Source organism: Fragaria vesca, linkage group LG4 (assembly GCF_000184155.1).
Source record: "Fragaria vesca subsp. vesca linkage group LG4, FraVesHawaii_1.0, whole genome shotgun sequence".
Taxonomy (NCBI): Eukaryota; Viridiplantae; Streptophyta; class Magnoliopsida; order Rosales; family Rosaceae; genus Fragaria; species Fragaria vesca.
Window position 1 is genome coordinate 11,447,241 of NC_020494.1, and position 23,147 is coordinate 11,470,387.

At 38.4% G+C, this 23,147-nt stretch overlaps 4 protein-coding genes across 4 annotated transcripts; 3 read left to right on the forward strand and 1 right to left on the reverse strand.

Moving 5' to 3' along the window:
• The first annotated feature begins 4,830 nt into the window (after window positions 1-4,830).
• LOC101311467 (chaperone protein dnaJ 49-like) lies at window positions 4,831-6,742 on the forward strand. Its single transcript, XM_004296799.1, has 3 exons — window positions 4,831-4,915; window positions 5,075-6,203; window positions 6,350-6,742. The coding sequence occupies exon 2, from the start codon at window positions 5,155-5,157 to the stop codon at window positions 6,199-6,201; it is 1,047 nt and encodes a 348-aa protein (XP_004296847.1). The 5' UTR covers window positions 4,831-4,915; window positions 5,075-5,154; the 3' UTR covers window positions 6,202-6,203; window positions 6,350-6,742.
• Window positions 6,743-8,072: 1,330 nt separating this feature from the next.
• LOC101311752 lies at window positions 8,073-9,220 on the reverse strand. Its single transcript, XM_004296800.1, has one exon. The coding sequence runs from the start codon at window positions 8,826-8,828 to the stop codon at window positions 8,466-8,468; it is 363 nt and encodes a 120-aa protein (XP_004296848.1). The 5' UTR covers window positions 8,829-9,220; the 3' UTR covers window positions 8,073-8,465.
• Window positions 9,221-12,875: 3,655 nt separating this feature from the next.
• LOC101312047 (putative E3 ubiquitin-protein ligase LIN-1-like) lies at window positions 12,876-19,938 on the forward strand. The gene is made up of 17 exons (XM_004296801.1): window positions 12,876-13,704; window positions 14,012-14,084; window positions 14,273-14,539; window positions 14,663-14,736; window positions 14,884-16,002; window positions 16,418-16,559; window positions 16,667-16,912; window positions 17,008-17,302; window positions 17,520-17,641; window positions 17,985-18,104; window positions 18,384-18,515; window positions 18,609-18,731; window positions 18,892-19,002; window positions 19,078-19,224; window positions 19,296-19,421; window positions 19,499-19,615; window positions 19,739-19,938. Exons 1-17 carry the CDS (start codon window positions 12,941-12,943, stop codon window positions 19,754-19,756), a joined length of 3,996 nt encoding a protein of 1,331 aa, XP_004296849.1. The 5' UTR covers window positions 12,876-12,940; the 3' UTR covers window positions 19,757-19,938.
• Window positions 19,939-20,191: 253 nt separating this feature from the next.
• Window positions 20,192-22,144, forward strand: LOC101312339. The gene is made up of 2 exons (XM_004296802.1): window positions 20,192-20,314; window positions 21,354-22,144. Exons 1-2 carry the CDS (start codon window positions 20,195-20,197, stop codon window positions 21,630-21,632), a joined length of 399 nt encoding a protein of 132 aa, XP_004296850.1. The 5' UTR covers window positions 20,192-20,194; the 3' UTR covers window positions 21,633-22,144.
• Window positions 22,145-23,147: the final 1,003 nt, after the last annotated feature.

Genomic DNA, 23,147 nt, shown 5'->3' on the forward strand with positions numbered 1-23,147 from the left:
GAGAGAGAGAGAGAAGCAGATCAGGAATAAGAGGAGGAGAAAGAGATAAGATTTGTTTGGTTTAGTTACACAGGGTAATAATGTATTTTTCTCAAGAATCATTAGAATGGGCACAATGATAAGACTTTAATTATAATGAGCTTTAATTTTCAAATATTTGGATATTAGGGTATTTTCCCTATATTATACCATATAATTTCATGTGAAACATTCTATTTGTAACTTTCACATATATTTTCACGTTTAAAGTCTTAAAGTAAGATTTTGATTGTTTTTAAAATTTAAAGGACGACATATCGTCCACATCATTACAATCTTGTTGAATCTCTATGGTATTATGCTTGTAATCCCCCTATCAACTTAGATCCCTTAATGGAATCCCACGAACACATTCGGATCGATCTTATACAAACCCTAAATTATCCTCATAAGCTAGGCCGGTTCTATATCACAAAGTATAGATCCTTGTAAGTATTGTTTGCGTCTGAGTCTGTTTTTTTTTTCCTTCTGTTCGTTGCAATCATCCTAACTTCGAACTTGTTGGGTTAGTTCATTGTTAATCACCGACTACTCTCTCAATCACCGGTCGCCTCTTTCAATCGTCGAGTCGCTGACTGCAACTTACTCGACCTCAGTTCTTCGAGCATGTCGACAAAAATTGAGCAGATATTTACCACTCAAGTTTATCAAAGAGAAGATATACCTAATCCCTTTACACTCCCAAGCAACATGCTTATAATCAGATTTTTGCGCTACAAGCTTACTGGAAGCCGTCTGTACATTCATGGATCTTTAACTTTTGATAGTCCTGCGTGTCTTGTAAAGGACATTGCAATTTTTATTAAACTCCATGATTTCTTGTTAGCATCCGCAAGGAAGAAGCATACAGCAATGTTGGTTGAGATTCTTACCAGCATGAACATCCCAAAAGTTGAGCATCAAACTATTATTGGTAAAGTATTTCTAGCAGCCGAGATGGCAGTCGACGACCTCGGGCTGCAAATGTTACGTGTCATGGTGGATGCGACTGTCAAGTTGAAAAGACCAAAATTTGTCGATTTAGAATGCCTGGAGAAAGTGAGACTTGATAGTTTGGAGGATACTACTAGACGAAAAGAAAGTACTATTTGTAAAGAGAGCCTTGATCACTTTGAGGACCAATTGATGATTACTCGCTTGCCCTGCCTTCATCTTTATCATAGAGACTGCATTGTCAGATGATTAGAGTTGAATCAACGGTGTCCCTTATGCCAACGCCCAATGCCAACAATAGAGGAGGAAGAGGTGGCTCAAGTTGGGTGGAGGCTAAGTTGGCCTATGCTTCTCACAGTGTCCACTGGTTGTATATTACCTGCTATGCGGGTTTGCAGATTGTGGAAGCAAACTAGCTAGGTAAAAATGGAATTAGCTTATCATGTAGCATTTCGATCTTGTACTCGAAAGAAGACATAAAACTTATAATGATTTGTTTCACACCCATGTTTTTATGTATGTATTCTTTGGTTAGCAAAAAACAAAAAAAAACAACAACAAAATTTTACACATAATGCAGATACCCATTTTTCTAAGTAATGTGACAGAAATTTGACGTACGTATATACTTTTTTGATTACATTTATGAATTTTGGGTAGTGATTTGATGAGCTGCTTGTAATTCAAACATGTAAGTAGGAGATCTATTGTTATATATGGTATAATATCCAGACACTAACCCCATTAATCAATCGAGATTAGGTAGCTTGTCACGATTAATACTACTCTTATTATCCTATATATATTGCTTGGAATCCCTTCCTCGTTGTTAACGTACAGTACTCCTTATATAACCGTCGAGCAAGCTCAGGTAAAAAGCAAATTTGAGCAAATTAAACAAATTAATTCCTTCCTCGTGGTTTGGGTTTGCTCCCGATTTTATAAAGGATCTCATTCGCAACGAGTGTAATTGTTAGTTGTTTTAATGAAACTTTTCCCTTAAAAAAAAAAAAAATTACTGAGTAACAACAAACTTCACATATATTTTTCACGTCTTAAAGTCTTAAAGTAAGACTTTGATTGTTTTTGAGATCTAGATGACGACATATCGTGTACGTCATTACAATCTTGATGTATCTCTATGTATTATTGAGTAACGACTAACAACAAAGTAATACGTTATATACAATAAAATATTATATCTCTCACATCTTAAAGTATAATTACGATTGTTTTCAGAATCTAGATGACGACATATTGTGCACATCATTACAATCTTACATGTTGTTTCTCTGTATTACTGAGTAATGACAAAGTAATACGTTATATCATTACAATCATGCACAAAAATTTTCCACGTGCTATTATTGAATTACGAGAAAAGCTATACGTTAGTGAAATTACAATATCTTGTTTGTAAATTCCCGATTTTGAATAATATAGGCGGTCTTAGAGATGTTCTCATTTTTCGTATTGAGCAACAACAAAATTTTACATATATAGCAGATGCCCATTTTTCTAAGTATATACTTTTTTTTTTATTACAATTTTGAGTACTGATTTTGATGAACTTGTAATTCAAACATGTACGTAGGAGATCTATTGTTATATTATATATGGTATAATGTCCAGACACTAACCCCAGTAATCATGATTAGGTATCTTGTTAGGGTTAATACTACTCTTACTGTCCTATATTGCTTGGAATCCCTTCCTCGTGGTTAACGTACATTAGTGTGGACTTTCTAGTGATTGTAGTGATGTAGTCCATATATAACCGTCGAGCAAGCTCAGCTGCTCTGGTAAGAAACAAATTGGGCAAAACAACGCACATTGACATGCAGAGCAGCAGAAGTAACTGCACCAGAAAAAAAAACACCCAATTTGTGCATCCGTTTTCAAGATCTAACCTCGTGAATTGGAATCCATCTTAACCTAGCAGTTTTGTGGTAGATTCAGGCTCGACCTTAGCTTCGGTCAGTTCAGTATATCCAAGCCTAACCCACATCCGGCCCTCGCAGTGCTATAAATGTGAGCAGCTGCTACACCCTTCAATGCAAAACACAAGCTTAGCTAGCTATGAGTGTGAGTTTGAGAGGGCCTGAGAAGCTTAGAGGGATCAAAGAATCGATTTCTCTCTCGGTGTGTGTTTTCACTCTAAAGCTTTCCTTTCAGTTCATTTCTTGAGTACATTAGTGTCAGTTTGATCTTCTTCATCAACTTGGTCTTTATTAATACCTGTTGTTCGTGTTTCAGGTAATTGTTAGGTTTGAAATGAACAATTAATGGAGAATTCGAGCATGGAGGAGGAGATAACTTATGAATCCGACGTAGAACCCGGTTCGTATCTCATCCTCATCCACCTGCAGAAGCATGAAGAATGCAGAATCCGCTCCTGTAAATATGATTTTCCTCCCCCCTCAAGCCAAGTTGAGGACTTCATTCACCAAATTAACAGAAGGTATATCATGCGTGCACTAAAAACTCCAAACGTGAATTCCTTACGTTTTAATAGTTGTTTCTTGATCAAGTTTCTAATCTATATGTAATTTCTGGTTCAGGTGCTTGCGGTTGGTCATGTAAGTTAACTATATATTAATCTACATAATATAACAGTGTACTGAATCCAATCAATCCATTGTCAAAAAACTGCATGAGTAGCTTGATTGCTATTTACTTAAGAAGATTAAGATCACAATAATTCATCTGCTTTATGATAATGGCTCTGTCTTACGTACACAGGTCATGGTTTTGAGAATGAGCTCTGGCATGATTTGCAAGTGCATGGTTGGGTAAGTAGAGCACTTGACCCTCCCACGTACATGCAGCACCATGATCATGCAACACTCGACCTTGTTCCAATCTTCCACCTTGCTTTGTTTCTTCTTTCCTCTTCAGTTTCCAGTCCAGGCGTTACATGAAAGTCCACGCTAGTTGCTGGTGGAACGAGTACGTCGGGGATCGGATTGGCCGAGTGGGATCTCGTCGATCGGTGGTTGTTCGGCACCCGTCAGAATCGATATCGCAGTGGGGTTGCAGTTGATGGATAGCTGAAGACATGATGATATAATCACGATGAATATGTGTTGGTTGTATATATATATACTTTGATAGTTTTATGCGTGTTAGATACATATGAATGGTTGCAAGACTTCAAGTGCTCATAACTCTGTTTCCCAAATGTAATTAATCATGCAATTCTACTGTGTTTTTGTTAATAATCTGGACTAAATACTCATTCAACTTGGCTATGATTTTTTAAGAAAAAAGAAGAAGAGAGTACAAAAGATTGTTGAGCACAAGTAAAGCCAGTTTCTTCATCAACTAATTGGTAAGGTGAAGTCTCGGCCTTTCCAAATTCTCTTCAACAAAATCATGGTAAAAAGTAAAAACTACCAGGTCAGGTCTTCCAGTGACATGACTAGAGAACTATAAATTGTAATCACGTACAGTTCAGTTTCCAAATTTTAATCACATAAATTTTTACATCATTTTTTTCAAGAAAAATCGTAGGTGAAAGCTTACAAACTGAAGAGTGAAACCTACATTTTTTATTTTCTAATTCACACAAATTGTTTCTTTTCTTTGTTACTTAAATTTTTTTATTGACGAACTTTTTTTTGTATTTTCATGAATACTACCTAAGAATGAAAGATAGACAGTGTACAAATTGTGCACTTCTCAAATTCACTTTGATGATCGGAAAAAAAAAAATTATCTATTCACTTTGCACCTGTCGGTTATAAATTTATAACGGGCCGAGTTCGATTATATCCAAGCCCATTTTTATAGCTGACGTGGCACGCTGTGATTGGGAAGATGACCCTTGATGGTGAGGAAAACCAGACTCGGGTCGTCGACGCACCAGTCTCAGCTCTGGGTTCGGTGCTCTCTCGCTTCTCCTCTCTCTCTCACTCTTCTCGACGTTTTGATCCATCATCAGGTAAGCCTAGGGTTCTCTCTATATTTCCCTTTCTCTAATTACGTCATCATCTTGTTTCTCTTTCCTCAATTCTCATGCGTAATTTACAATCAAGCCCCATATAATATTACACATCAACTCAATTCATCAAAATCTAATCCAGGTTCATTTTGGAATTAGGAAATTTTGAATTTTGGGATTGGCAATTGAAGTTTTGAATTGAGTTTTGGGGAGCTAGGGTTTTTAGTAGTTGTGTGATCATGGATGGTAATAAAGATGAAGCTTTGAGATGTGTGCGCATTGCGGAGGAAGCAATCGCCGCCGGTAACAAAGCGCGTGCTGCCAAATTCATCAAAATTGCGCGGCGGCTTAACCAGGATTTGCAAGTTAATGAGCTTCTGGCGGCTTGCGATAAGCTCGATTCGGCGTCTTCTAGTCAAGAAAAGGGCGTTGGGGAGAGTAGGAGTGAGCTTGGGAAGGAGAAATCGGGGGGAGGGTTGAATGGGGAGCGGAGTTATACCGAGGAGCATGTTCAGTTGATTAGGCAGGTGAAGAGGAATAAGGATTATTACGCGATTCTCGGCGTGGAGAAGACTTGCTCGGTTGAGGAGATTAGGAAGGCGTATAGGAAGCTGTCATTGAAAGTTCATCCGGATAAGAACAAGGCTCCTGGCTCGGAGGAGGCGTTTAAGATTGTGAGCAAGGCGTTCAAGTGTTTGAGTGATGTGAATTCAAGGAGGCAGTATGATCAGACTGGTTTAGTTGAGGAGTTTGAGTACAATCAGCAGCATAATGTGAGGAGGAGGCCGAGGAGGAGAACTGGGAATGACTTGTTTGATGATGATTTTGACCCCGATGAGATATTCAGGGCGTTCTTTGGTCAGTCGGACATGTTTAGGACGAGTCAGGTTTACAGGACTAGAGGAGCTGGTGCACATCATAGGGAGGAGGTTCACAATGGGGGACCTAACATTATGCTTCTTATTCAATTATTACCATTTTTGGTGATTTTGTTGCTTGCGTATCTGCCCTTTACCGAGCCAGACTACGCTTTGCATAAGAATTACAACTACCAGATTCCCAAGACAACTGAGAGACATGGAGTAGAGTTTTTCGTTAAATCACCAAACTTTGATGAGAGTTATCCTCTTGGAAGTTCTGCTCGAGCTAAAATTGAGGATAGTGTGATCAAGGATTACAAAAATGTGCTTGTACACTACTGTCGTGTTGAGCTTCAGAGGCGTCACTGGAATAAGAAAATGTCTACTCCTCACTGTGATAAGTTAAACGCCCTTGAAGTAGCTTGAAGGTTAGTCATGAGTTATGATTTATGTTCATTGTATGATTGATGGTAGAATCATCATCCACCGTCATTACGTCACTTTTTTTAGCGCCTTCTGGTTGAATTATCAACTAAATTGCTTACTTTAATTCATCGCCTTTGTGTTATAACAGGCTACATGGCTGAATTGTTGTAGCTTTAATACCTCAACAATGTTAAGCCTGGACTCGGAAGGTGCATCAGGTTCATTTTGTAAATGCTAGGGCTGTAGTCCTTGGAAGTGACCAAGGTTGCTTTTCTCCGAATGACTTGTTGGCCTTGGAGCTTTTTCCAAATGAAGTTCAGGATGGTGGTAATGAGGGTTTTCAGCACCCTGATGGCACTGCATTTGGTGAGAAATAATATTATATACAGCTTTTGCAATTACCCGGGAGGTAAATGCTAGTTACAAAATAGTAATGAGAGTTGAGTAGTAGGTTTGTGATAATGAGTATTTACTTGTTCCTCGAAAACACTAAATTCCCTTTACATTCTTTCAATACACTAAGCAGGTGATGTTACCAATTTTTTTTTTCATTACATTTCATGGAAGTACCTTGCAGCTTGAGCACATTTCAGTTCGAATCGTTGCTTGTTTTGTTGTTGAAAGATTTTTTGTTGCGTCTTGATGATTGTTAAGTATCTTCTTTTCCCATGACCGATTTTGAAGAAATCATGCACATAGTATTGATGAATGACTTGTTTTTATGGATTGTAGTCATTTCTATGCCAAGTATTTAGCTTTACATGGTGTGCTGTTATATCCTCACTTCCATGTTATGTCTCTTACTTAGAGACATGCCTTAAAGGATACATGTGATTTATACCTTGTAGGTGTATGCATCATTGAAGCCTTGAAGGTCAGTACCCTTCCTCATTCACACGTTACGGCACTACTATAATATAGAGTCTAGACCAGTAATAACATCATCTCTAGTATATTAGTGTTGAATGGGACATGCAGCACCTTGTTCTTATTCAACTCATAGAGAAAACTCAAATAACAATGGTTTGAGTTATCTGGCAGTGGCCTATCCTTCTAGGATATTAGTGTTAGATCAGACATGCAGCATCTTGTTCTTACTGTACCATCTTCGGAAACTCTCCACCAAGAAAGGTGGAGTTACCTCCATTAGTGACCGGCCTATCCTTCTAGGTCAACTTTCCCCAAAAGCATTTTCATTTAACTGCTCAATTAGTAAGCTCAGACATGAGATTGTACTGTTCTAGCAGATTTGTGTTCACTTTCTTGTTTGTATGGAACAATTTGACATCTTACACTTTCAATGTACAAGTAACTACAGCTAATCCCTCAGGATACAAATAAATGTCTCACTTCATGTTCATACTGCATTGAGCCTTCAAGCTATTTTCTGTAGAGCATTTCTCGGATCCCATCTTTGGACTTGTGTGTGTAGTTTGAAAATTTGGGTTGCTAATTAGCACAAACTGATTCGGGTTGAAGTTCAGGAAAAGCTGGAACTTCAAATCCTAGTTCCACCTGAGTTTGATCGGAGCAATCATTTCTTAAATAAACCTGAACTGTATATCTCAGAATCTCAGATTTGCTGGCTGAAAATCTGATGTAAAGGACTGGTTTGCTATCACTATGCACATGTTTGGAGTTGGTTCACTGCATCTGCAATTTTAAATTTTTAATGGAAACATGGATATTCGCTTTGTTCCCAAAAAGAAAATAGGTATTGCAGATCTCACTCATCAATTCTGTCCTCAAAAGAACCAAAGAAAATTCGAAAACAATGCTCCAAAACTTCTATATCATTTTCTTCACGTCGCTCACCTTAATTCCCTCAGATTCAAAAGATTGGATCACCCATCATACCAGAATATTTGCTTATATTAATAATAAACCAGTCAAATAACCAAAAAGAAAAATTGCATTGGAAACTAATTTGATACCAAAGAGAAAGGAGCTTCCATGTGAAAGATTAATCAGGGACTAAACCTTGTCGACAAAAAGTTTACTGCAAGTGCCATAGCAGCCACACGCGTCACACGCGCCACCGTGCACCGACAGTTGCTACAGTCAGTCAACGACTAACTATTTGTAAGTAGCCAAAATACCCTCCTATATTCATATCAGATGCCACTTTTAACCTGGGTATCCACTCTAATTACAAACAAACCCTACTTCATGTTCATACAAGAAAAATGAAGAGGTACTAGTACGTACCCAAGTATATTTACAAAATACATGAAACCTAGATCGATCGTGGTACATCATGTCAATCACTCGTCGTCGTCGCCACCGCCGAAGATCGATATGCGATTGTAGAGAAGAAACAAAACTAGTAGAAGAAACAATGCGACGCCCACCGGGGAGCCGCTGACCCTGTGGATGGTGTCGGGCTCTCCGGTGGAGAACATGGATGAGAGAAAAGAGCCTTGAGGAGATGACAAGAACTGGATGGTGAGGAGGAGGATGACGGGGAGGAGGAGAAGCCCGACGGGGCTGAGAAGCTCCGCGAAGCCTTCGGTTATGGCTTCACCTTGCTCGCCGAGGAAGAAGGGGACGAATATGACCAACATCACCACAACTACTAGTAGAACTCCATGGGGTGCTCCTGCACCTTGTCTGTCTTGATCTATCATTTTTGGTCTGACTTTGGTTGATGGTGAGGTTTGAGGGTTGATATGGAGGAGGCTAGTGAGTAGTGGGCGGTATATAAAATAGGGCCGGTGTGTTTTAGGACGCGTTTGTCTGGAGGATGATGATGTATGCTATTATGAATTATTGGATGCTGTAAAAGGGGTTTAAAGGTCTATGTCGATGTAAGGTGTTGAAGGAGAGTAAGATATTCAAAAGGGTTGGCTTTATCTTTTTGGATTTTAATGGAGGAAGAAGTAAAGGATGAAGCGGTGAGAGGTCTTTTTAATTTCTTGGCTCTGGAATTCAAAATAGGTGTGGGAGGAGGACTTTTGAGAGGGTGGATGAGTAAAATGGGAAAATGGTTTATTGGTGTGGACCTGAACGTGTAAGTAGTATTTTGGACTAGATCGAGCTGCAAGATATTATATATGTGTGAACTGTGAAGTTGCTGCTTGGTTACCTGGTAGGAAGGTCCTATGCAGTAACTGGATGCATGCCAGTATGCCAGAGATGATGACATGTGTATAGTGTTGCTAGCTACTGGATGTGGTATTCTGGGAAATGAAGCTTGGAACTTGGAGTACTGCTTCCCATGTTGGGCGTCACTTGATTTAGACGAAAGAGCTGGGAATTGGGAAGCGAACATGGGAAAGAATCCAAGTTAATCCATTCAATTCATCTGGTTAACGTTTTCAGAGAGACCAAATAGACAACATAGGCCCAAACCAGACAAGGCCTCAATTAGAACACCCAAACAACTAAGGAAGAGTGAATTCGGGAAGCACTTGATTAATTAAGTGAAATCTCCACCAAATTCAGGCGTGACATTTATAATCTTTTATTGGTAGGTTGCGGGAGTACTAGTACTCTTATATGTGTGTATATCGAGAATCGACTACCGGTGCATGCAAGCTTTCAAAGTGGAAAATCTTGAGCAATTGCGGTTTGATTGCACTTACCTGATAAATTCTGCTCGACTTAAATGGTTAATTAGATGTTCGTCGGGTTCCTACAGGCCATCAGTGGTTCATAATGTTCATGGACTAGTGAGTTACCTCTTCCCAAGTTCCCGTCCAAATACCCTCTGGTGAAGTTTGGAGAATTTTTTGTTGGATCTAGATGATGAATACTTTAAGCCCTCAGGTTACCAGTTTAGACATTTTTAACACGATGCACACAATTTTTTGATTTTTTTTTTTAGAATAGATGCACACAATTTCAACACCATGAACACGAGATTTTTTTTTTTTTTTTTTTTTTTTTTTTTAATACTCCATGAACACGAGAAGTTATATTCTACTAGCTAGCTAGGTTGTTGTACGTTGGATCATAATATGAAAGGAAAATATGTTATATTAATTAATGTTTTCTGCTGCAAAACTTCGGCGTCAGTCAATTAATCATTGTTGGATTATTGAATATAATTCGATGTTTGCAGCTGGTATGATTGAGTTCTTCGAGTTAATAGGCTCCATTTTTCTCGAGTAAGACGTACTGGAACTATGACTTTGCTGATTTTCTTCTTTAAAATAGGAAAACCATATACACATAAGTTCGAAGATAGAACTTAGCTATATATAAGAGAGACCATAGTAAAGCCAGGCAAACACGCTCTAGCTAATTGCTAATAAATCAAATCAATGTTTCAACATTTGAATGAAGTTTTGAGGACAAAAATAGTGCTGAACTTCACCAATGATCGATTAAAGCCAAAATATTCATAAAAATAAGGAGGAGAGGCTAAGATCGATCTCTTAAACCCTTCACAATCATTGCCTAGCTTCAATCAATGATCTCAAATACCCTTTAGACAAAGCACTATAGTAGTAAAACAAACTCATCTGATTTCTCAGTTAGGAGAAAATCAAAACTCGTCCAAACAAGAAGCACATATGTTTGTGATGAACATGGCCATTACTGTGAACATGATCGATCAACACCACACGTACACACACACACAGTGACACACTCACTTGCCCATTATACAAACAAGTCCGAAAAGCACATGCCCTGATGCCCTAGCTAGCTCTGATCATCACATGCATGCCCCACAGAGTGCGCGCATGGCTTTTTTCACAAAATCAACCGTTCAAAACGACAAGTGCTACCACCACGCAAACCCCTAATGCATGTCTTTCTCTGTATTTCAGGACTCAAATAATTGTACGTGGTGGCCGGTGTCCTAGCTAGCTAGATAGAGAGCATCAAAACTGCTGGCAACTGATAGCAACAACATGATCGATCATCATGCATTCCAAGTTAATTATATGCAGCTAGATTGAAATAGTACGTGCATATATCTCAGATCGTATACGTACAGGGTTCATGTTTCCTTGGATTCATGTAGCCAGTTCATGGGAGTAACATAAAGAAGCTCGATCGTACCAGTTTGGTTGGTTGTAATTATTTTGGTTTGCTTTGAGACGATTTATCGAACACTCTTCTCTCTTTATTATCCAAGTTACTTAAAACAAAAATCTTTAGTGCACAGGAAAGAGATAATGGATTCGGGGTGACAAATTGGCAATGGCCCCAAACCGACTTTTTCTGGTGATCGAGGCTAAACACTGCAAATTCTGGAACCTTTAGTGCCCTACACAGCCTGGCTACGTATTCTTTTCATGAAGAATCGACAATGTTAATACTAGTAATAGAAGATCACACTGCAAACTTTTGTGTTTTGGCAATTAGTTATGTCCCTTCCATTTCTTCGTCCATTCCATTCCGTTGCAATAGTAAGATAAATTAGACTAACAAGAATTAGAGTATTAGACCCAAAAAAAAAAAAACAATTGGCAAATGCCTGTGACTAGCTCAACGTTGAAAATGCGTACACGCTTTGTGAAACTATAATTCTGTGCCCGTGACAGACAATGGTCCAATGACTCCAATCCTATCTGAACTGGGGGCCTCTCCTACCTTAGACCACCAATCTATTCACAGAAACAAATCATGGACTTGGTATGCAATCTAGTATTTTCCCTACAAAAGAAGATGGCAAACTAAATCTGAACAACTTTGTATATTGAAAATCTAATTAACACTCACATTCCTTCTAAATTCTAACATTCACATTACTGTTTACATTTTTTACAAAGATCAGATTCATGAAAAGTCTTTTGAATTCATGTAATAATTGTTTCCTTCCCAATTTCCCATAACAGATGAGGTTATGCAGCTACAATTAGTAATGTCTCTGTCATGACAGCTTCACCAGTTCTACCATCACTGGTATTCATCCTACAAAACAAAATAAGATGAAGCTGGTAGATCACCCAAATACTAGGCAACATCTCCAACATAGTTGCCCCTCAGTTCCATATAATAATCCATAACACACAACTTTAGGGTCTTTCTGCAAATAAACTAATTTACTCGTTTTGACCACTATAATCTTCAAGATCAAAGTTACCCTTCATTTGAGGTGGTAAAGAAATATCAGGGCACATCAGACTATAAAATTGCCCAAATGCAATAATCAGTTTGGTCCAGCTCCTATAACGTGGCATGCTCTGACAGGTCAATTTTGCTACAGCAGTCCTTGCTTGCACAATTATCAAGTCCTGCAAGTACCAATAATAACCAATAACCAAGTTTAAGAATGACCATCAAGTTAATACTTCCAAAAACTATTAGCAGACCATGAAACAATAGTATTATCAATCCTAGATATAATCACAATGGCATGTGTGAGAATGTGAAACAAATACACAAATCAAAGCAGAGCCCTTGGAACTGTGATGGTGTCGAAAAAGAAAGAATGAAACCTTTAGTGTCCTGTCAAGTAGGAAATTTCTTAATACATGAAGAAAGTGAGTGATGTCATGGATAGGAAAGAACTCAAAGAACATGTGAAGGGTTTAGCTCACTGGAATGCATTGTTTTCTTCCTAATCTTTCCCTCCTCCATTGGCAACGGTCAATATTTTGTCTTTAGCAGAAAACAAACAAAAAAGGGTCCCCAGAAAAGAGCAGAAGTCACGGGGTTGTTCATCTAAACCTCCAAGACTCCACAGGCAGTTCTTCTACTAGTACTATTAAATTACTCGCATTATCTATATCTCTCTCCTTCTCTTTCTCTTATCCCAGAAAACCATGCCCTCTTTTCTTCACTAATGAAAATGAACTTGGTTGGTGACTCGATCGAAGCTGTAGCTAGCTGCTCTCGTACAGCTTTGGTTTCGTCTCATAATCAAGAGAGACTAGACCTCAAGTCCATTCGGGCAGTTGTCATATCAGTCAATCAATGCATTCTCAAACTCATAGCAAATGCCAAAACTAGAAACTCTATAAGGGTGAGATGTACCTCCAAGCTTCAAAATCAGAAACAGGATTTCTTTGAATTCTCTGACCAGTCTGTGATATCAAATCTTTATTGGGGAATTGACAGCATTGAGGCGGCAATTATCACTGAATGGCCAGAACAGAAGGCTGCTCAGCTGAGGAAGGCAGAGCAGATGCTACAGGTGCCGGCACTACTCGAGGAGGATGGAGTCACAGCTGGAATTTCAAACAGTTACTTGGTGTGCTGCTCGTATTTTTACCTCTCAGTGGTTCGAAAACTCCAAGAGGATGAGTGGCAGGTTGCACTGCATTTTCTACAGGCCGTGCTGGTCTCACCGAGACTTGTTCAGACGGAATTTGCACATGATCTTTATGAAAGTGTTTTCCCAACTTGCGCTGGTCCTGAAAGACAGGAAATAAGAGAGAGTAAGAGCTTGGAATCAATTGACAAGGATGAAGCAACAATGCAGATGGCAAGGATATATAGAGATTGGTTGATGTATTATAAGGTCATGTTATATGGGGAGACTCCTCAGGGTCAAGGTGGAGGATACAGAGACATTTTGTCACCTGACAAAGAATCAATATATTCTCTGTAAGTTTTTCCAGATACTGCCTGTCATAATATGATAATTGAATGATGGAGGTCTTAAAATGGAGTCACAATGAATCCCAAACATATTACCAATGCATTATTCTACAAAATTCTGGAACTTCTATACAGCAGAAAATTCAAGAATTCATGTATTAATCTTCTAACCACAACTCAGGAATGAAAGACTCGGTTACGTGACAAAGAGAAGAACTATCATTCACTTAGATTACTCTATTTATTCATGATTAGACTAAAACAGAAAAAACACAATGAAATTTATGCAGGCTTATTTGCTTCTTGTGAACAGGCACGGGAGATCCAATAGGTTGGACTATTCAAATAAAACTGGGCATGAGTACAACTTGCATACTCAATGGAATGTAAGCTCTGTCCTTTATTTGATTCTCTAATACCAGCATAATTCCTATATATAACATTAGTTTGAAAGAATATCTTCTCTTATGAACTTTCTGTATAGGTTCCATGGTCCACATTTCTGATACACTAAATAGTTTGCATAACACCATTTTTCATTCAATTGAGTTGTTTGCTATGTCACTCGATGCAGTATGGAAAGGTGCACCCTTTAGACCCTCATGAAGATAGTATCATAGAAGATGGACTAAAAACTTCCATACACATCTCAGAATTTGAAGAATATGGGAAACTCACAAATGATTTGAATCCAGCAACAGAGCTTCATGTTAAAACTAGAGAGGTCCAAAGGAATTTAAGTATTAAAAGACTCCAAGATGTGCTGGATGACTCTCAATCAGACTCACCAACTTCAGTGGATTCATGCTCTGATTATTCAGCTCATGACATTGAGTCAGAGGTTTCTTATTACCATCTTAACTAGGATATGCATGTCATATTATTGTCTGTGACTATAATATAAATATTTCAGTGAATCAAGTAATTATTACTTCAACACTATAATTGCATAATGTTCACACAGATCTTTGTGAAACAGGTCATTGATGGTGGTGAGTGCTTAAGCAGAACAGCAAGCATAGGTGCAGATTTTCCCAAGTAAGAAATTTGTGTTTGGTGACATTTAAGTTTATCCACCTGTGTAAATTTGTTTCTCTTTTGGAGACCTAAGCCTACTCCAGAGTCTAGGCAACTTAATATCATTACCTCATTGTTTTCTCTAACTTACACGCACTCATTCTACAGGAAACTGCAGGCTCCTAGCTCCACATCAGACCCAGAGTGCGAAGCACAATCTTTTTCACGAGTCTGTCAGGATCCTATCCCTAACGAAGTCATTCAAGTAAATAACTCTATGATTCTTTCAAGGAGATTTACGAATTCCATCAATGGTTTATTAAGTATTTCAGAGCATAGAGATAAAAGATCAAAGCAGAATTCATATGTACAAAAGGAGTGTGCATCTCAGCAGAACTATAGGATCAACCAAAGGGATCACCAAAGAAGTATTGCAAGGAAAAAACATAGTTCTCGTAGCCAGCAAAGCTCTATTGAACTTCGCCTACATTCCACAAAAGACTCAAAAAGTGAACTACTGAGTATTACCGAAAAAGCAATTTCAAAACTATTTCACTGGGAAGGATTGGGGAAATGGGATGAAGACTATGCTGTTGAAGTTACAACCATCTATCAAATATTATGCAACAAAAAAGGAGAAAAATGTGCCGTCTTGAAAGACATGATATTGGATCAACTGCTGATAGGTATTTCAGCTTCAAAGGAGGAGAAAGTAATAAGGGTGTCAGTGTCTATACTAACTACTATTGTTGCAGCTAATAAGTCAGCTATTGAAGACATAAAGAAGAAAGGTCTGCAGTTATCTGATTTGGCAAGTGCTCTAAAAAGAAATGTTCATGAGGCAGCAATACTGTTTTATCTAATGAATCCATCTCCTACAGAAATTAAGACTTTAGAACTTTTACCGGCATTATTGGGGGTAGTGTGCTCTCCAAACAGTTATAAGGGTAGGCCAGCATCACTGCCAACACCTCTGACAGCATCACTGATGATAATTGGAGTTTTAGTATCATCATTTGACCATGCCACAAATAATGTGCACTTGGCCGAGATCAGTTATCCCAATGTTCTTCATGGGCTCCTAGATGTTGCAAGAGATAGTAACATTGAAGAATTGATTTCCTGGGCCACTATTCTTGTCAAATGCATACAATATGATGGAAACTGCAGAAGATTTATATCAAGATCAGCTCCATTGGCTCCATTTTCCCGTCTCCTGGAATGTAAGATGAAGCATGCCAGGAGCATAGCACTGGAATTTTTTCATGAAGTTCTTTGCATTCCAAGGTATGAAAATATGCTTAATATTACAATATTTTGAATAGGTTTTATAATGACAAAGTAAGTCAATTAAAGTTAGGAATAAAACTAAAATTGCATGGTTTTCATTTTGTGATACAGATTACTATTGGACTCTTTAGTTCATGCAATTTAATTTGATCTTGTTGCCAGAACTTTCTGCATTCACATCACATTGGAGTTGCATATGTATAACATTAGAACTACAGTTAGTTCAACCCTTTTAAACAGTCAAACTAAAATCTTTTAGATGACCCGTAATCAATTCTGTCAGAAAGTTTGGTCATATTATGTATACATTGATATGCAGTGATCTAAGATAGAACTGTCAATTAACTGAGTTTTTTTGCATAGTAATCCTAGTCGTATATAAGGCTCTACAAAATCGTATTTTCATTGTCAGGTCATCAGCTACTGCCTTGTTGCAGAGGCTGCAAAAAGAAGGAAGCACAAACATTATGAACTCACTCATGCTTTGTGTCCAACAATTGCAACCTGAATACCAACTTTTGGCAGCAAATTTGCTGCTTCAAATAGATACACTAGTAAGTATTCATTATGAGAATTATGTTTAGGTAACGTAGCACAGATATGCGTAGCTAACAATGTGTTGTTAATGGAACTAATTGACACACATAAGGGATATCTGCAGGATAACTCCTCATGTAAGAGTGCATTCAGAGAAGAAGCTATGCAGGTCCTCCTCAAGTTAGTTGCATCCGAACAAAGTTCCACTACACAGAACTTATCTGCATTCATCTTATCAAATCTCGGCGGGACATATTCATGGGCAGGGGAACCATATACAGTTGCATGGTTGGTTAAAAAGGCAGGTGTGACTTCCTCATATCAACGGAATATGATAAAATCTATCCATTGGTTGGATGATTGCTTAGAGGTGAGCTTTTAATCAACTATGCTGTAGTCTAATATTCAGGCCTATCACTATAGTAGCACAATGAACCAATACAAGAATATGGCACAAATTTACAGGATGCTGGCACAGACTCATGGTGCAGCAAAATTGCCAGAAGCATCATTAACATTGGGAATCCTGTCTTTCATTCTTTAGAGAGGGGTCTAAAGAGTACAACAAGGAAGGTTTCTAGGGACTGTCTAATAGCCATAGCATGGCTTGGGTTTGAAATTGCAAAAAGTCCAGATAGCATCAGATATTCTGCCTGTGAGATCTTACTTAGTGGAGTTGAGCAATTTTTGCATCCTGGACTGGATCTAGAAGAACGGGTTCTAGCATGTCTCTGCATATATAACTATGCTTCTGGTAGAGGTAACCATGTTTTGACTAATATAAAACAAAATCAGATCAAGAACATCTATAGGGTTACAAAATTAACTGATTAGATAGGAGTAAAACTGCTGAGATGAAAAGACACAAGATAGGCATATATCTAGCAAATAACATATGCCAAGAATTTCAAATTAGCAACAAAACAGAGAAGGGACTCACTTCATTGCATGCAAACTTAAACAGTTTCATCATGCAGGGATGACAAAGTTAATTCATTTCTCGGAAGGAGTGAGAGAATCACTAAGACGCTTGTCAAATGTAACCTGGATGGCAGAGGAGCTACATAAAGTAGCTGATTATGTTCTGCCAAACCGAACAGTAAGTACTCATCCTTGACTCAGAGCATGGGGATATATGATTTTATCTCTCTATTAAGAGTGCCTTAGATCTAGAATAGGGAGGGGACACCCTATTCACACATTGCAGTCATTTTTCTTTTCTTCTAACACGTCCTTTTATACTGTTGAAGTACCAAATGCAACTAGATGGTAGATAAGTATCACCTGATCTTATCAAATCAACACATAGTAGTATCTGAAATTTTCTATGGTATTATAACAGATCCTCTATTGATTTATCATTAATAAGTCATTTGTATAAGATCTACCATTACTAACACATTTCGTACTTTTTCCTTGATATCATTATAATGGTAAAGCAGCGAATATCTTGTGTTCATACCCAAATTCTCGAGGTTGGATTCAATTTCAGTGGTGCTGTATGTGCCCTCATGTATTACAAAGGATTTCTTCATGGTGGTTACTCAGATGGTTCTCTGAAGGTAAGGATAAATTATCCTGTCCATCAGACATGACTGTTTTTGGTTATCGCATGTCTATAATGTACATGCATTTTCTAACAAAAAGAAGAAACAGATGTTATGTAGTCTTGTTTTTTGGTCACAAGTCTACTTGCATATTCCATTCTAAAGCTAAGCATATAGAAGGGTAGGGTATTACTTATTAGGAGCATGAGGCACCTTTACCACAAGCTGTTGGGAGCAAAAATGCTCAACTTTGAGTGGCATAAGAATCTAAACTAATGCATATGCATCAAATAGGTCTGGAACATAAAAGGACAATCAGCCACACTTGTATGGGACATGAAGGAGCACAAAAAGGCACTGACATGCTTTTCACTTCTTGAATCAAGGGACAGCCTTATAAGTGGATCACTGGACAAAACTATCAGGGTATGGAAAAATTATATTGCAGGAACACTCTTTTCTTCACAATGATAATCACACAAAGAGCTATGAACTTGAAACTGCAACTTAATTCTACAGGTCTGGCAAGTGGTCCACAAAAAAATGGAGTGTATTGAGGTGATAGAAACCAAGCAACCAATTCGGCATCTAAATACATGTGGGGACATGATATTTGCGATTACCCGCGGCCAGGGGATAAAGGTAATCAGAATGGTTGCTTCCCCTATTGGAAATGACAGCTATAAGTTATACCTCTTTAAAGACCAGGAAGATAAAAATTCAGCTGTCCTTTAGGCAAAGACTATAACATGGCAACTTGGGATCAACAAAGAAATCAACTAGATAACTTGCTTTTTTCCAGGTTTTTGATGCTTCAAGAAAGGTCAAAGAAAACTGCATGAATAAAAGGGTGAAGTGTATGGCAGTGGTTCAGGGGAAGATTTATGCAGGATGCAAGGATTCAAGCATACAGGTTGGTCTAGGATCAAAACTCATGCACACATTGGAAACAGCATTAGGTGATATCTCACATTCTCACTGTTTTCAGGAGTTATCTACAACAAGCAATCGGGCGCAAGAGATCAAAGCAGCAGCAAAATTTTGGAACCTACAACGGAGACCCATAAATGCAGTTGTCACATATAAAGATTGGCTTTACAGTGCAAGTTCAATTGTGGAAGGTTCAAACTTGAAGGTAAAAGGAATACACTTAGAATCTCACTCTGAGAGATAAAAAGGCTCCCACTGATTGAATGGTATGTGCAGGAATGGAAAAGACACCGCACGCCCCAAATGTCACTTAAAACCGGGAAAAGAGAAAAGGTGATGGCAATGGGAATAACAGAAGACTTCATATACCTCAACTGCAGCTCATCAACAAACAGCATCCAGGTAAGCTCAGCTCTTCATATAAACAACAACAACATATACTAAAGCCCCAAAACTCAGACGCTACTCTACGAATTCAGATATGGCTAAGAGGTACACAGCAGAAAGTAGGAAGAATTTCAGCAGGAAGCCGAATCACAAGTATCCTCACAGCCAACGACATTATCTTATGCGGTACAGAAGCGGGGCTGATCAAGGTCTGTGCATTACTCAAAAAACCAATACCATCTAACAACCATATTGCAAAATACAACTATTTTATATTGAGATTCTACAATGGAATCTATCCTAATTTTCCGATAATTTGGAAACTAAAACAGGGATGGATCCCACTATAGCACCAGGCTCATGAACCAGCGCAAAGCAGCAGGTGTGAGGGAGAGAGAGCAAACAAGGATGGCTATGGTGTTTTTCAATATTTAGGAACTTTTGCATGCTAAGTATGTAAAGAGCTACCGCGCCATTGCCAATGTACAATACAAAACAGAAAGAGAATGTTTGTATATAATTTCATGCATCAACAATTGAGAGTGATTATTGATCATGAATCATAATAACAGCTTGAAATCAACAGTCTAACCTTGCAACCCGAACAATATGGTAAGCGACGCCGTGGCACCACCCAAGTTCTGCGCTCTCTGAGAGAACCAACCATCTTTTGAATCTCTAAAACAGTGAAAGAAATACACCGTCTTTGAGTCAAGGGTAAATAAGTAACTTGAGTGAAAAGCTGTGATTATAAAAGCAGAAGCAGAAAGTAAGAACATAGGAGGGAGATGGGGAAAGAAATAGACAAGGAAGACGAGAGAAAAGAAGCAGCGATAGCATCGACGGCGGTGTTACGGCCCAATTTCAAGCCCAAAGGGCTTACACAAGAGCAGCTCTCCAAGTTTCAGGTACTCTTTTTTGCCGTTGGTTCTCAAATTGTAATTTTTGTGTGCTGATTAATGGAGATGTGTCCTGAAAATTGGAGACCCAATTGGTGAATTTGTGTACTTATTTTGTGGATGGATTGATATTTTTGATGATATTAGTACGATTTGATTAAAACTGGGTTTGATTTACTTGTATCCCAAATTTTGATTTTTTTTTTTTTTTGGGGTTTTTCTGGGTAGGTTCTGGTATTTGAAGCTGGTGGGTTCTGCCCTTAAACTTGTGAACTAGTTTTAACGAGGATGTTTTATGTATATCTGTTTGAATAGGTTATGGGAAACAATTTGGGAAGAAATGGTAAAGTTATAGATAGGAATCAGAGGTGCGCAGGAAAATTGAATATGTTTGGTCTTTTGGGGATCTGAAAGTACAAACTAGATAGAGAATATCTTATTCTGCGTAGGTGCTGCAGAGAACTTGTAATGCTGGAAGGTTTGATTTTCTCTCGACTAAAATCGGACCCTTGATCTTTGTGGTAATATTAGTAATATTTGATCAAAATTGGGTTTGATTGACTTGTATCCGGAAGTTCAATTTCGGGTTTCTGGTAAGCTGGTGGACTCTACCTTGAACTTGTGAATTAGTATGGGAGTTTCAATGGGGATATGGATGGTTGATCACTTTGAGTAGGTTACGGGAATCAGTCTGGGAAAAAAATGGTAGAAAATTTAGATAGGAACTGGATAGAAGTGTCTTATTCTACAAAGGTGCTGCATAAAACTTGAAATGCTGGAAGGTATAATTTTCTCTCGAGTAAAATTGGACCTCCTTGCCCTCTCTCCGCGTCCATAGTTAGAACCTTTTCTTGGGTCTGTCCAAGGCAGTTCAGGTGTTTGAATTGAGAGTTCAGATGTTTTCTGCAGAAGATGTTGGATACAAATTCTGGGATTAAGGGAATCATTTCTTTAATAAAGTTTTGTAGGCCTCTCTGACATCATTTTGTTCATCCCTGTTTAACACGGTAATTACTTCTGAATTTTTTCTAACTTGTGCATGTTGTAGGAGCTGCACCGGAAGCGTTTACAGATGAAGTCAAAGTCAAAGTTTGAAAAGAAACCAAAAGCTGGTACTGGAAAATCTAAGCGGAAAAACCACCATCCAAGAGTGTCGACAAATCATGAGTCAAGCATAAGTATTGAAGATTCAGCTGTTCCTAACTCTGACAGCCACAAAAAAGGAAGCTGTTCTATAGTACAGCAAGAGGATGCACCAAAGAAGCGCCAGAAGTTACATTGGGGGCTCGACACAAAGGAACGTTGGGAAAGGAAAGCAAACATGTAGATATTTCCATCAGTACAGCATGTGGCATCCTGAAGTGGCGTGGTTTCAGAATTGCACTGCAACTTCATCATTTGATCTTAGGTGATAAAATTTGAGGACAACCATTTACCTTTAATGCCAGGTACTTTATCCCTGCACTCTTGTACATTTTAGAAATAGCGAACCCAGGGAATTGCACAAGTGTGTATCAAGAATTCATGCGACAGTTCCATGGCATGCAAATTCACCATTGATGGTGTTGAGTCCTTTTACATTAGTACTGAAAGTGTGAACTGTTTTTTTATGTTACTTATAATGGGATGGTAGTTTGACTATTAAATAGTGCAAACTGTTACTCGTTCGGGGTATTTTTAAATAGATTACTTGAGCGTAGAATACTACACTGATCATGCATGATCAAATCGTTGTACATGATCCATGGATGCTCATGGAAAAATTGAACAGAACGCTGAGGGCAGTTCATGATTTTGAGCCTGTATAAACTCATCGGTGTTGTTAGTTCGAGTATGCCAGATCTTCGGGTTGTGGGTTTTTTTTTGTTGATATTGATTATGAAAGTGTCTTGTGTGTTTCGACACTGACTGCACATTTCAGCCAGAAGTACTATAAGGCAACCATTGTACCTACGTCGACCTACATGCTTTGAACGCAATATAATCACCCTCTTTGCATTTGCTATGCCAATAAATAGTGAAGAGAAGACTAACCCAGCAAATAATGAAGAGAAGACGGAACTTCTATACTATGTTCAACATCTTCCAAATTCCAACACACACTGACATTTCTAGGCAAAATGCTCTCATTCCTAGAGCTACAAGCCACCATGTATGAGAGAGAGAGTGTGTCCTATAATTTGGAGACCAGACTATAGCTCTCTTTCGTCACACAGAGATTAAGGCTGAGAAGTGTTGACAAATCTGGTACTAATTTCACTTGACAGTCATTCATGAAGCATGATATATAGTTTATTATTTTCAAAACTAATTACCAGATTTCACTGCTGACATCTCTCTCGAGTGAAAGTCTCGTGACAGTAACTAACTACTGCTTCTTACCTCCCAACATGTACCAATTATATATACATGTATACCTGGTAGCTAGCTTCATATCATTCCATCATGGCTATTCGTCCTTTTGGTTTAGCCTGTGTAACACTTCTTGTGCTTGTTCCTGTGCTGCTAAGTTGTTCAACATTAGTGAAGTGTCAGACGGAGGATTATTGTTCGGTTGTGTTTGAGGAATTCAGCCCTTGCCTGAGTTATGTAGGGGGGCTATCTCCCTATCCGATAGAGGATTGCTGTGAATCCATAACAAATTTGAATCATCTAGCAAAACAAGAGCAGAGTGGTCCGCAGAAGATATGTGAATGCATTGAGAACTTCTCTTATTGGACCGAAACTCGTTTCATTGCCTCCAGAATTATGGAGCTTCCTACATCATGCATGCTCCATCTTAGTTTTCCCATTTCTGATAGCATGGATTGCTCTATGTAAACAAACAATCTCTCTCTCTCTC

Excerpts from the sequence above, each read along its gene's own strand:
- LOC101311467 (XM_004296799.1), top strand. The coding sequence starts at position 5,155 with ATGGATGGTAATAAAGATGAAGCTTTGAGATGTGTGCGCATTGCGGAG.
- LOC101311752 (XM_004296800.1), bottom strand. The coding sequence starts at position 8,828 with ATGATAGATCAAGACAGACAAGGTGCAGGAGCACCCCATGGAGTTCTA.
- LOC101312047 (XM_004296801.1), top strand. The coding sequence starts at position 12,941 with ATGAAAATGAACTTGGTTGGTGACTCGATCGAAGCTGTAGCTAGCTGC. Across the intron at positions 16,003-16,417 it reads GAAGTTCTTTGCATTCCAAG|GTCATCAGCTACTGCCTTGT; the intron begins GTATGAAAATAT and ends TTTCATTGTCAG. Across the intron at positions 19,225-19,295 it reads TGGAAGGTTCAAACTTGAAG|GAATGGAAAAGACACCGCAC; the intron begins GTAAAAGGAATA and ends TGGTATGTGCAG.
- LOC101312339 (XM_004296802.1), top strand. The coding sequence starts at position 20,195 with ATGGGGAAAGAAATAGACAAGGAAGACGAGAGAAAAGAAGCAGCGATA. Across the intron at positions 20,315-21,353 it reads AGCAGCTCTCCAAGTTTCAG|GAGCTGCACCGGAAGCGTTT; the intron begins GTACTCTTTTTT and ends TGCATGTTGTAG.